Source organism: Tympanuchus pallidicinctus, unplaced genomic scaffold (genome assembly GCF_026119805.1).
Source record: "Tympanuchus pallidicinctus isolate F22 unplaced genomic scaffold, pur_lepc_1.0 scaffold22, whole genome shotgun sequence".
In the NCBI taxonomy this organism is placed as follows: domain Eukaryota; kingdom Metazoa; phylum Chordata; class Aves; order Galliformes; family Phasianidae; genus Tympanuchus; species Tympanuchus pallidicinctus.
The window spans coordinates 25,343,657-25,358,192 of record NW_026294739.1 but is presented as its reverse complement, the minus strand read 5'-3'; the positions used below and the strand labels follow the sequence as shown (position 1 = coordinate 25,358,192).

Here is a 14,536-nt window from a genome sequence, read left to right as displayed (position 1 = left end):
CACACTGGAATCCTGGAACTCAGCATTTAGGCATGCTTTGCTTTACATCCCAAAGCAGCCTCCAAGGTAAGTACACTGTCCTCCTCCCCCACCAGCTTTGCTCAACGAGCCCAGATCTGCTAGCTGGAGGCTTTCTCTGCCCATACAGTCTCCTCCTTTCCTTCCCATTATGTTCCAGGGCAACTTGCAGCTTTGGGTCTCCATACTCCACCAGTTCTCAGGCTCTTAGTGTAGGTATATGCACATCTGTATAGAAGGCTGATGTAAGAAAACAGACAAATGGAGTTTGATTAGAGACCACTCTACAAACTAGGCTCAATTGGATCTTAGTGGAAGCTTCTCTAACGGCATGGTTTCAAAGCCATCTTCCCTCCTTCCTGCATGGTGCCTTTTTCGTTCTATTTCAAGTGCTCCAGGTGAGACAGATTCAGCAAGTTGAAGCCCTTTAGTTACATCTGTTCTAGCCCAAAATCTTTACCCATTGGGCTGCTGTTCAGTGCATTTGTCATCTGATTGGTTCATCGTTCCTGCGAAGGTAAAAAGCCAGAGAGCTCCTTCCTGCCCCAGACAAGGTGTGAAACCCTCTGGCCTTTGTGACAGGTCCCCCACCAGCCTCTGCACCAAGGGATCCTGGACCTTCTCCTCCCTGACATCTGCAGCCACACCAAGTGATTCATGCCTCAGGATGAGCCAGCCACTCCTCATGGGTGAAGGGCAGGGTGCAGCGTGCAGCTATATGGGCAACAGAGGAAAAGGTTCATTTCAGAAGGCACCTTCATACGGCCCTGCAGGTGGTGTATCTGTAACTCCTCTTCAACTTCTGGAGAGAGCTGCTGTGAACTGGCAGGAGGACTAAAGGGATGAATGTCTCAGTCTGCATTAAGAACTTGTGTTCCTCTCCAAAGAACCAGAAAAAAATAATAATAATCAGGAGAACCAGGTGTTGATTTACTTTTAATGCTACCCAGGACTTCAGCGCTAACACCAACTGCACTGAACTGAACCAAACACCTCCATCCTTCAACAGTGTGTGTCAACAGCATTTCTGCCACTGGTTTCCCTCTGGTTTCACAGACAGCTCACAGATTGCTCCCTCCAGCAGCTTCCCTCGCCAGAAGGAAACATGCACAGGTCTGCAGGTTGTTTTGTACCAAGGGATGAAAGCACAGGCGCTGCAGGGCAGCAGCACATCACAGAGCTGCATAACTGGGTTCAAGTGGAAGGCATTGCAACTTCCAGCAAGCCTACCATGATGTCTGAAAGTGCTGCTCCATATGTGAGCAGCTGTTTTCCTTCTCTTAGACCACTGAACGTGGTTCAGCTCTTGTGGGTGTGAAGATCAGTATTTTCTTTGGAATTCAGGTGGTAAGAATGTGACTGTCAAGAGATTGGGCTGAATCCAGGCAGCTCCTGACAGAAAGAAGGGCTACAATTTAAACAAGGGGAAAAAAAAAGCCTACAAAAAACTATGCTGTGTTTATAGGTGGCCAAGTGCAGAGCCCCAGCGGATGCTTCTACTTCTACAGACTTATTAATGAAGATCTACAGAAAGAAGCAAACAAACAGCAATTGGATTTTTGCTGAAAACATCCACCAAAAAGCAACTGGTAAAATACTTCCACATCCTCGTTTGGACAGAAGTGGTAACCAAAAACGCAGCGCTCTCATTCCATCTCTTGTTTTTCTAAAGGAAAGCAACGTCTCAAAAGCCAGAGTTACTCAATTGCTGCTGTCCATTAGACATAAGGTAATCTCGAGTGACTCCACAAAACCTGAACCACAAAGCTTCCCCACCCAACCCAAACCCATCAGGATTTACGCTGAAACACAGGCAAAGAGAAGAAAAAAAATCACAGGAGAAAAACAATTTATCTGGTAGTTTCAAAACAATTACAGCAGCAGGAAATTACAAGGTGACAAATAGCAACTGCTCAACTGAGCTGAGAAACTTTGAGGGAGTTCTGTCAGCGTTGTGCTTTGGCATATCTCATCTTTTGCAAAGCTTTTTATCTAAGCTGTGATGGAGAATGAAGGAAGCAAGATGCATTCTCCCTCTCATAAGCAATATATCCTCTTCTGCCACAAGCATACAAGAATGTGTTTCCTGACCACCTCTCTCATTCCATCTCACCAGCCTCCCACCACTTATTCATTACATGCAATGCTGGGGGCCCGGAGGGAACCTGCAGAGTTAAGCACCAGACTCTCACAGCACAATGAGAAATGGTTGCCCATTCACCTGGAAGCAGTGGGAACAGAGCTCAGTATCTCTGGTATTGATCAGCATCCTTCAGGATGCTGAGAGCTTCACATCAGTACACCTGAGGACCTCAGGCAGGATCAGACTCATGTGTTTCCTACAGCTCCTTCCAGCAAGTCACAGCATCACAATACTTGTGACAGCTTTGCCATGAAGGCCAACAAAAAGCTTGCATCCCTGAGGCCTCACACCCACAAACCTGAGCTGAACTTGCAGCCCGGGCCCAGCAGGCGCCGAACCAGCAGGCACTAACAGGACAAGCCAGAAAGCATCCTGCTTGCATTTCCCTCTGCCCAACAGCCAGCAAAACAGCACACCGTGGAGTCATTCATGACACATTAACTAATCCTTGTAAGGTATCCAAGGTGCGTCCAAATATTGACAGGGCAGAGTATAAACAATAACTAGAGATGCTCTAGGAGTGCTTGTCCTTACAGATGCTCTGCTTTCTGCACACACAGAGGCCTGCTGTGTAGCAAATGTCACATGCAACGTGCAAATGTATTAAGCAATTAAGAAGTGTCAGAGTTGAGTTTAGCCTAAGTGACAAGCACACATACAGCTACAAACTCATCTATTTATAGCTGTTCCAGAGGGGAAAACTGCTCCATTCGAGAGGAATGAGAGCTGGGGTGATGATTCTTTAGGAGAGGGAGGATGGATAAGGAAATGAGGGCTTCTTTCTGAAGAATGGTCTTGTTTTACTCCTTCTAGTTTGTTCTATTATTTCTAGGGAAAAAAAAAAAATAAATCAAATCTGGAAGGGGATGCAGCAGCTGCAGTTAACTACATTGGTTTGTCGTGTATGATGGACCTGTCGTTACGGTACAAGCAAGGGGGGAAACAGGGCATCTCATCCTCTGAACACATCAGAAGGTGATTTAGGGAGAGGTCAACCTGTTCTCGCATAGTCCAGTGGTTACAGACTAAGTAAATGTGTCAAGAGATAATTGCTTCAGTGATCCCAAAGCCTTTATGCAAATATAAAGCTGCTTTTTGCCAAGAAATGTATAAAAACTGAGCCGTAAGTTCCATAGAATCTCTGTATTCCCCCCCCAGAAGCACAAAGTTGTAGCTGGTACCAAATGCAGTAAGATCTTTCTCTGTTCTCCCTGTGTCAGGTATGTGTAAATCACTCTGAGCTGTGCAGGAAATCACACTGTTCCAGCAGAAGATTTGCACATTTACAGCATCATTGACACTTAGCAACGACCGCAGCAACACAAACACTGCTGAAACCCTCTTGAGAGTGACACATTTACCTGAGAACTCTATTTGAAGGCTTTTCCTGGTTATCGTTAACTGGGAGAACTACTTCAGCAGATAAATACAATACTTCCCTCAAGTGGGATTTGGAATAAACAGTTTCATCAAGAGCATTTTATCTAAGCCACCTCACAGTAAGCTGATGAGTATGAAGTGGTAACAGACATCCCTAGCTCACTTTATCTGATAATGTCTTATGAACCTGTGCTCATTTCTTATCAGGACAAGCAGATATAAAGACCCCACTCCCACTCCCCCCAGAGCAGCAGGAACAAGCCTGGCTGGGATGACCTGAGTTTAAGGGCTCCAAAGAGAGTCCTCAGCACTGGGCACCAGGGCAGACTTTGCTCTGATCACGGTCCCCACTGCAAAGGAAACTCGGAACCATACCAAAATAGGCAGGAAAAGATTAGAATTGAGCCTAACAAACTTTGTCAGCAGCACCCACGACACACAGGGAAGCCCAGCAGAAGAAGTGCCCTTAGAACTGTAAGAAACAAGGGATCTTCCAGCACAGAGAACATCTGAAATCAAAAGCAACGCACTGAGTTTAGGCGAGGAGTTACTTTGCAGGCTGATGACTGGGAGCTGCAGTGTTCCACAGGAAATAATCACACAGCTTTTTTAGACATCAAGAACATGAGCTTTCACTTGGCAGCACCGAGGAAACGTACTGCACTGGGACTGCATAGCTCACCCCTGACCAGTAGTTTTCATCTGCCTGCTATTTCCTCAGCTGGGCTTATCCAACTTACCAACTAAGCGACCTTATGTCCTCCAAAAAAGGGAGAGAGAAAAATAAGTCTGTGCATCTTAGCTTTTAGAATTTTAGCTCAATTCTGCATTGTTTTGGGTAGTGCTGAACGGCACCGTCAGCACTTCAGCCAACCACAAAAGCCTATCAACCTACAGAACACTTTCGTAACCTCACTGCATTCAAAGGCCTAAAGAAAACAAAACGCTGTCTGCACCACAGCCTGAAGAGGACTTCCATCTGGACAGGAAGACACAAAGCCCAGAAGAATCAGCCAGCTGCTTTCAAAAGCAAGATACAGCCTCAAACACCAATCTGAAGGCTTTTCTTACCAAGTACTTCAAGCCAGATGTACTCACTTTTGCCTTCACTCTGCTGAACTGCCTTCCACAGCACTGAATAGGCACCACTGCCTTACAAGTGGCCTTTCTTCTTTTCTAATGCCAGATAAAGCTTCTATAGAATGACTCAGGAAGGGCTGCTGTGCTGGACATACTTGTGTAACAGCTCTGCTGTCGTGCTATGCCTGAACACCAACGCACAGCACCAAGCAGGAGCTGTTCCTTGAAGCACACACTTACCAGGGACCTGCTGTTGAATTATACATAATAATGCTCGGGGCAGGAAGAGAGCTACGATGCAGTGCCAAGGTAGGCTGTAAAAGCAATGTTAATTAAGGGCAATTTTGCAACAGGTAAAACATATACCATAACTCAGTTTTAATGAGCAGCTCCGAAAGCGAAGCTGCGTCTCCCGATTGATGCAGCTTTGCACTTCAGTTGCTTAAAGCCTGGCCCCCTGACTCATCTTCCTTCTGTGATTTACTGGGAGCAGACAGAGGAACGTACAGCTCATTCTGAGAAGAACATCTGCAAAAATGACCATAAGCACAAACACTGAAGGCAGCTTCCATAACCACTAGCATACATCCTACCATAAGCAATTAAAATAAACAAGCTGTCCAGATCTAATTATGTCATCCACCCTAGTAAAAATATCTCTGTAATCAAAAGACACGTTCAGCTTGGTATCTAAATATTTTTACTTACTGGATAAATAATCTGCACTTGTATATTTAGTCTAGTTTTATCTGACTGAGTGATTATTTTCCTTACTGTTCCCAATAGATGGCTTTTAAACAAAATCTTGGCTTTGTTTTGTAGTTTTTAGGAGGAGTTTCACCCATCCTAGACAGTCATGGTACTGGTTTGGTCTCCCCTAGAAAGGATTTTCTTCAGGTAGCATTTTGAATCTGAATGTTATATTCACCCATCAAACTGAGGGTGCAAAGTCCCTTTTTTTCCCCGTGCAAAACATCTTTGGTAATGCAGACCCCTTTCCCTGCACAGTTTTGTACCCAAGTACCAAAATCCATGCTTCAGCAGATCCCAGACATCACCGGGGAAACAGCACCAACACAGCCAAAGCCTGCAGAGTCCCTGTGCCTACATGGAACAGATACAGACCCAGCTTAGGAAGAGAAAGGAAAGCAGATGGGGAGAACCACGGCACATTCAGGTAGCTGACACAGCTGGGAACCTTTTGGAGCTGGCATTTGCTTTCAGGTGTGGAGCAATGCCCTAAAATACACACAGACATATGGAGTGGGCCCATAGCTCAGCCACTGAACCAACCCAAGATGCCAGCTGAGTGCCACTGATGACAAATCTTTTTTTGGGGACGGGGAGAATGGGAAAAAAAACATTATTGAAGAAAATTACGCGGTATATATAAATGTTTTTTTTCCCCCCCTGCACAACAGCTGAACACAGCTTTCGTGGGCTGCAGCATGTAACCATATATCCAACATAGATGGAGGGCAGTCAGTGAGATCCCAGCTGCTCTGCCTTGAAGGGCAGCGTGGTGATAAAACAGCACCAAGATCAGATGGCTGCTGCTCCAACTCTGCCCAGGGATTTGGGCTGCGTGCGCACTGCACAAATGTGCATTTCAAACCCAGGCAAACACATGCAGCATATCTTATGTGAAACAGCTGTTCCACACTGCACGGCTCAGTGCTCAGGCTCATCAGCACGTGCTCCCTTCTGCATTTCTGAAGGCAGTATCAGCATCTGAAGCTCCTGACTAAGGCTGCAATGAGAAAAAAGTGCGAGCAGCATTTGGTATCAGCTTCAATTTTTTCCAATGAATTACAGTATGAAAGCTTAATGGCAAAACAAATACCACAAGCATGCTACGTACAAACATCAGACCCAGGGACTAATCTGGAATAGGCAAAGCCTTCAGTACAAACAGTCTTGCCAAGAGCCACAAATGCATTCAAGTGCTCAGCTCAGTGAGAAACAAACTCTCCCCTGCACAGCCACCTTTGTGAGGGGCTCCTTTTGTTGGCAATTACATCCTTGTACGTTTTCAGGTCTCTGCTCTCAGGCTTTAATATTCTGCTTCCCTTCCACGCTTCTGTATGAAACATTGTTCCTTTGCTTTGGAGCCCGGACAAGATTTGACCAGGAATTCAAAGAAACAGAATAAAGTTCTCATTCAGGGCTTAAGCTTATTTTGAGATACCATACAACTATTACAAAATTGTTTCTGTAACGCATCTATGAAGCAAACACAAAAGGGAAGAGAAGACCAAAGCAGATTTCATTAGCGTTTGCCAAGCCAGGGAGAACACACGGGAACTGAAAGAACAAGAAAACCCAAAGCTCTCAACCACTAAAACCTCAACATCTTGAAGCTCTGATTCTCCACTCTGGTCACTGCATTCTCCCATGTGCAGCACAGTGGGTTTTGTCTGCTTCTGTACAGCTGCTTGTCGTCCTTTGTGACAGCAGGATATCTAGCAAGCTCCTCAATTATTTCATAGCAGAAAAAGGAAGAAGCACAAACTTGCAGCAATCCAAGCCACTCATACCTGCATCAAACCCATGTTTTTGCAGGTAATTTAGTTGCTACTCTCCCATAGGCTGTTTATAAGAAGAACTCTGCTCGCTTTGCAAGCATGGCAGCCCAACTGCATCTCTGCTTGAATGATGCCCATTGAATAATTCATCCACAGGAGTGGAAAACACAATAGAGAGCTTTCCAAGGCACTGTTGTGCCACTTCCTTTCAGCTGTGTATATTAATGATGTAATTTTAGCAGGGCTACCCCCTCTGAGTTACTGTTAAAAACAGCATCTGCACCATCCGCTGATGAAATGCATCCACTCCAGGCACTGAAGAAATGCACCAAGTCCACTGCTTTTCTTCCAGGGAGATAAAAGAATAAATCGGGAAGAAAATGAAGCATCGACCTTTTAGCTCTGTGTTCCCTCATATCTGAGAAAGCACAGTGACTTTAAGCAAAAATCACTGCTTGGAGTGGTTACAGCCTGCGATTTCCCTGCATGCAACAAGAAAGATGAAATCAGAAGCGAAGCCTGACAGAGCATCCCAACAATGCCAATGCTGAGCATTTGTCTCCTCCACTCCTGGCATGGCACAGAAACAGACACATCACAGGGATGGGAGCCACAGCTCCTCCCATTGCAGGAATGCAGCTTGCAGTGCCAGCACTGCTTGGTGTTCAAGGGAAGTGCAGGACACAGGATGCTGGGACTCCTGGAAGTTGCCCCAATTTCCACCACCTACAACCCCTACACAAGATGTTATTCTCCAGTTACCTCTCAGCATCCACCCCCCAAATGTCTCTAGATGCTGCCCTCACCCATTCAGCTGCCAAATCTCTTAACCCAGGCCTCAACATCTGGCTCTGTCCTGGCACTTTTCAACAGATGAGCTTTAAGAATTGTGTCTGCATTAAACTGAAGAGCTTGGCTTTCTTTAGACAACCTCACTTGATTTCCCTTTGATTACTCTCAGCTCTGTTTCTACGGACAACCACCCAAACGTTAACGTCACAGTTTTCTCATTTGGTTATCAGCAAAGGAAGATAAGAGTTGGAGGCACATTTAAGAAAGGAGTCTTTAAGTACTCAAGTAAAACAAAGGGGAGAACTTGTTTCTGCCCCTAAAACACATCCCAGAGAACTTTTTGGATCTCTCATCAGGAAAACCCTGAACATTGTGACAAAGCCAAGCAGTACCTCCCAGAGAGCTGTAAGCACTAAGCACTAAGCCAGCCCTGATGTGAAACAGGGATCACCCCAGCTTGATAGATAGGTACAACAAGACCAAGTCAAATCACCAGCAAAGCCCTATCTGCAGCACAAGGACTCACAGCTCTTGCACAGGATCCCCCAAAGCCCCAAACCACCAGCCTCTCTCCAGTCTGAGAGCCCCCCACTGCCTTCTGACCTATGAATCAGGGCTGGCATCAGCTAGTAGGCAAAGTGCAGAACACTCTTTAAAAAATAAAAAATACTGCTAATTTCCTCCCCCTCCCTGCACATGGATGCCCTTCAGTCAGAATAATGAGCTACTATTTGCAAAAGGTCTCTCACCAGTTTAAGTATTATTCCATTTGCTGTTTCTTTTCTGTAGCCCATCTGTTCCCTTCAAGCCAAGCACCGAACGTGAGAAATCATCGTCGCTTCCACGGAAATCAAGTGTTGTCATTTACAAAATAAGGTCACTTTCGTATTAGAAAGAAGGGAAGCAGAGCAGAGAAATATTTGCCGTAATAGCAGGGAAGCAGAGAAGATTGCTGGCAAGGTAAACTGTTTTGTGAGATCTTCTCGTCCTTCCTCTCCTCATTTTCAAAGCAGACCAGTGCCACAGGGGTGCTCTGTGCTGATGCACCCAGGAAGCACAGCAGGCTGTCCCCAGGAGCTGCCATGGAGGGAGCTCTGCAACTCAGCCCCTGCTTTGAGGGCACAGCGTGGCTCTGTGTGCCTGCCCACAAGAGACAGAATACAACCAGTATAACCTAGAGTATTGCTATTAAAAATTCAAACATCAGTGTTTGCTTTATTCCAAAGCCAGACCTCTAACCTTAACTGAACGCCAGCAGCAGAAGCGCAGGCTCCCTGATTGATGCAGCACCCAGGCTTCAAGACCTTCTCAATATGCAGTCATCTTCAGGCAATGAGGAAAATATGCAACATCAAAACATCTTTTTTTATTTTTATTTTATTTTTTTTAGTACACTAATCCTCGGATTTGATTGCTGGAATGAACTGCAAATAGCTGATGCTCACAAACTTGTGTATTAGAGACAGTAAGTCGGGTATGCAACGCCTTGTGTGATTGAACACTTTAAATTTAACACTTAAACAACACTGCTGTGCTTTAGAAATAGAGTTTGTTCTGCTTCAGAGATCCTAGAGCAGAGACATACACAAACAGCTGAAAAATCCCATACAGTTGGTACAGGGAGATTTTTTCCTAAAGGATTACCATAGCCTAAATGTTTCTTTAAGCCCTACCCCAACAGTGGTTGACCCAATATTGTGGGAGGTGATGCATTCACCCAAAAATAGAACAACCCAGCTGCAGAACAGGGTGCTGTGAAGTCTGGACCTGAGCACGAAGGATCTCAAGGGTGAGTCTGAGGAAAGCTCATTGGGAGACAAATCAGAGGTTAGAAGTTGAGGGTTGCTTGCACCACGCACCTCTGCCAACTTTCAGCTTTACCTCCCTGCAACCTGAACCTTACCTGAGGTTGGTGGGCCTACAGCCAACAAGGTGTCCTTCACATCCTACAGCTTACCCAAAATTAAATCAATACATTACTGAGATAAGCCTGCTCTCAAGTTTTCCCTCACGCCCACAGTGGCTCCTTTTGTCCTTACAGCCATGTGCTGCTCTGTGATTATTCCAGCCTGGGTCACGCTGAGGATCCATAGGATCCCTGATGGGGACTGAGAGTGTAACTTCAATTAAGCCACAAGTTGTTTTTTACAGTGCTCAGCAGAACCACTAAATGGAGTCCAGATGGTGGAACGAGGCCTACTGTACTCATCTGACATCTAAAAGCTCTGTTCCTCTGTCCACAGAAGACAGTTTGTGCCTATCATTAGATGCATGTGTTGCAGGAATTTTGATTCAGCTTCCCTGCATGAGGATCACATTTCAACAGTTGCTTCATCTGAAAACAGCCTGGCTTGGAGGCAGCTCTGAGGTTTTGTGCAGCAATAGCAGAAAGGAAAGATGATTTAAGTACACAGGAAGCAAGGCTAGGGGAATTTTTGTCACTTTGCAGGAAGTTGGACCATCTTCCAGACTGCTTTGTGGAAGAAAACACTGCTAACTGCCACCTGCAAAGCCTCACAATAGCAACGAACATCTTTCAGACACCAACACTGAACTTTCACTGCAGAAAATTTAGAACAGGCTGTGACCAAACAAAATTTCACCCAGCGTTAGGAGAAACTGCATCCCTAGATAGCAGTCATCATACTGCAAGGGTTTGCAGTCTCCGTTGCCTTATTATAAAGATTCTTTTGTTCTGCACTTCAGCATCTGGCATAATGTACTTTATTCCACTGTGCTTTTGGAAAATATGCTGTGGTCACTGACCACGTTTAATACATGGCTGAAATGTCACATGCACCAAGTATTGCTTGCCTACAGTGCTATCCATATAACGGCCAAATCATCCTCCTTGGAACGTTACAGTAAGTAATTAATAACATCTCTGGTGCACAGGAAATCACTATCTTGTGTCTGTTGGTTGCTTTGGTTCCTCCCCCCCCAGTTGAATTTTCCATTCAGATTTGATTACAGTAACTGCTCTCTTGTGGGAATGGCCACAGAAAGTCAGAGCAACTCAAGCTCCGTCAGCTTGTTACTAATTAGCTTTGTGAATGGGACTTCCCATAGGTCATACAGGACTTTGGCATAAGGACTGAAATTCCCTAAGCTACCACAGCAGGATTGGCTGCAAACAACAGCTGCTGGTTCATATACTGTATTTAACCAGTGAGCTTCTTAAATCAAGTTTTGGTACCTTCCTCAGAACTCCCCCAAGCGACATGGCTTCCTGCACAGGCACTGTGCTCACAAACACAGACCTGCCTGTAGCAGGAACCATCCCCACGCTGCTGCTGGAAGTATTTCCCTACCAGGCATGCCATTCCAGGCACAAAATTACACCTTCAAAATTGGAATCAACCAGACATCGACACCTACTGCAATTACATTTGCAGTGCTTCAATTCTTTTTCTAGTAGAAAAAAGCCCAGAGCAACACGAGGAGGAAGGACAGCACTGCAATACTCAGCTAGTAAGCTGAAAAAAGCTCAACTTGCATTTGAATTGGATTGCTTTGTCTGGAGCGGTGCTAAAGGCACATTAAAAATCATACTGCACTCTAGAAACAGCAGAAAAGAAACCAAGATCTAGCAGCACATCCCTGCTGAAATTTCAGTTACACAGAACACAAGAATCTGGCCTATTTGTCTCCCTTCTCCTTCATCACTGAGATCTGTCAACACCTTGAAGCCTGTGAGTCAGCCTCCCTGCAAGCCCCTGAGAGGGCAGGATCCACTTCCCAAAGTTTACCTCCATTTAAGACAACCTCCACGTCTGTGAAAACAGATGTGAAATAACTGACAAAGCAAGGGTAAGAAAAGCACGATTTTACTTCTGCATGTCACAGCTACTGGACTTCCTACGAGATCTGCATGCCAAAGGCCATCTGCATTTTTCCTAAGCTTGCACACAGGCCTACAACAGCTCACTGGAATACCAAGTCTACTCTTTTCAGCTCTCTCTCATACCGAAACATGAAGTATCTGAAGATAACAGGCAGTTCCAAACTGTGGATGTGGGGAAATACAGCCACAAAGGGCTCTCACAGCCCAGCCCACTACAAATCCAGCCACTGTTCCACCACACATCATGCACTCCTCCTGACATTTCTACAAGTCAGAAGTAAAACTCTCATCAGATTGAGACACACTGCCTCTAATCCAACTAAACACAATGGATCCCACATCTTCACCGAGTCCTCTCATTTTTCCTCCATTTCAGCTAGTCTTTTTGAACTGAGGCCCTTCCAGCTCCAGTCCTTTGCCAAGAGAAACACGCAGACTTGAGCAGCTCAATACTTCTGACCACAAACAAGAAGTTGTCCTCTCAAGATGTGCTGATTGTCTCTAGCAAGTCTTGTGTCAGACAAGAATTACACAATGGGTCAAGCAACTCCTGCATCCTCTGCTCCTGAAACTGAATTTCCTGCACTCCACATTAAAAAATTACCAGATCTTCCTGAATTCAGAGGAGTGTTTGCTAAGAGAGACAGAAATATGCAGTGTGGTATCAGTCCAAGGCTGGCCAATAACCAATTGTACTCCAACCTCAGAAGGAAGAACTCCCTACCATACAGGGTATCACAGGGAAAGGAGAACTCGATGTAATTTTTGCTGCTGGTGAACCAGCAAGCAGAGAATCAGTTAGCAAAAGGATTTTTACTTTTGTATTGTATTTGTAAGGAAAGCTCTAAATGAAAAAGCTATGCTCTCTGAAAACTAAGCAGGTATCCTATAAGGAAGAACAGATCAGAGGAAGACAATTTACATAGTGTACCATGACTAATCTTGGCATATATGGCACTGGAGCAGCAATCACCAGGAACAACTGAAAGCACCGTTGAACCCTGGCCTATTTATATCAGATGAAAGCCACAAACCCAGCCACGCTTCTGCTTAGTGCTGCATTTTTTTTCCTACCCTGATAGCTTTTACAGCTGGAGAAACAGCTCCTTACAGCACGATTCTGCTGTACAAAATGATTGCTACTTACAGCTATTGGGATTATAGTTGAGTATGTCACAGAAAAGGAGGGTCAGTGGAGGCAAACATCCTGGGGATGGTTAACTACTTCCAGGCTGCATCAGATCCCTTCCCTCCATGCAAAGTGGAAGACTTGCTTGGAAACCCTTGATCTCAACTTATGTTGTACTAAAGCATATTTAAGAACCCCATAAAGAGTTCACAAGAGCTGTTCTACGTGAACAGCAGCTCGTGGTTCAAAGATCTTCCTCACTTAACAGTGCCTTTTGTGTGCTTTAAACAAGAATACCCTCAGTCACACTTTAACCTAGATGTTTTAATGCTTGTAATCACAGCCCCGAGTGCAAACTGAAAACACCAACTGCAATTCATCAAGCCCAGTTTTCAGCCAGGTCAGCACACAATAACACTTGTTTTGTAGCAATTTGGTGTTTTGAGGTTGCAGCTAAGGTGTTCAAGTGCTAACAAAGTTGCAGCTCCTTCTCCTCTGCTCCCCTGTTCTTCCACCAATGCTCCTTAAGCATTCCTGGGAAATGAAAGTGGAAGCAAGCAGCAGCCCAGCTGCTCTTACAGATGTGTTCTCCTCAGTGAAGTAACACTCATCACCATATACTTCATTCAAGATATGAATCTCAAATGATATGAATCTCTATGATGATTCTGACCATAGATACGATGAATCTACATCATCTCTATTACGAGAATGAGAGGCAGAGTATCAGATTCACTCACTAGAACATTTGGTGAGAGCTCTGTGTCTTTCAATCCCTAGAAAACATTCTCACTTCCCAGCAGAATAACCATGCTGATCACACACTCATCATCTCTGGTCATGTCTTGCTGACCACACCTCACTGATAAAATAATACTTCCTAAAAGAAGCATTATGACCAACAACCTCAACGATGTCCTGTGCTCATCCCAACCCTGAACTGAAGCAGCACAACTCCAGTCTCCAATAGATTAAAATAATGCCAATTGCCACAGAGATACAAGTGTTCTTTCCCCCACTGGAAGTAGGCATGCAGTAAAAGGACACACCTTTGGAGTGTTTCCCTGAAGGCCTCTTGGGTAATGACTCCTCAATGGAATGTGTTGATGTATGTAGGACATTTTCCAAACTGTTACTGACACTGTTTATGGGGGTCTCGGACCTTGCAGTGACCTGGAAAGAAAAACACAAAAATGGATGTAATAAACTCGGGTGCTCAAACACCACACCTTGCTCCAGCTTTGAAGGCAGGTAGGAGGTGGATGCTTCCAAAACCCAGCAGCAATGCCATCAATGTTCCACAAGCAACAGCCCAGGGAAGTCGTTGTAGTCAGCAGCTATTCATAAATCTAGATTAGCCAAGATAATCTATAAAGCTGCTTAGAATATAATTCTTTTTTAAAGAATAGTCACACAGCAGTCAATCATAGAGATATTAAGCTCTCCACACTGCAGCCCTTAACTTTTCAGTGAGAGAACACAGAGAGAAAGGGCTCCTGGAAAGCATCAGTCACTTCATGCTACTTCACCTACCTATGCAGAGGCAGACTTGAAGGCATTTCCAAGTATTTCCACATGGACTACAAGGAACAGAATCCACGTTAGGGAAAAACTAATCCTTGTCT

The 14,536-nt window shown here is 44.9% G+C and overlaps 1 protein-coding gene across 1 annotated transcript in view; it reads right to left on the bottom strand.

Moving 5' to 3' along the window:
* The window catches only part of ZCCHC14 (zinc finger CCHC-type containing 14), a 44,142-nt gene that overhangs the window by 18,331 nt on the left and 11,275 nt on the right, over positions 1 to 14,536 (bottom strand). The window contains exon 2 of the mRNA XM_052685643.1: positions 13,961 to 14,084. Coding sequence (XP_052541603.1) covers positions 13,961 to 14,084 — 124 coding nt within the window. The remainder of the gene's footprint in view (positions 1 to 13,960; positions 14,085 to 14,536) is intronic.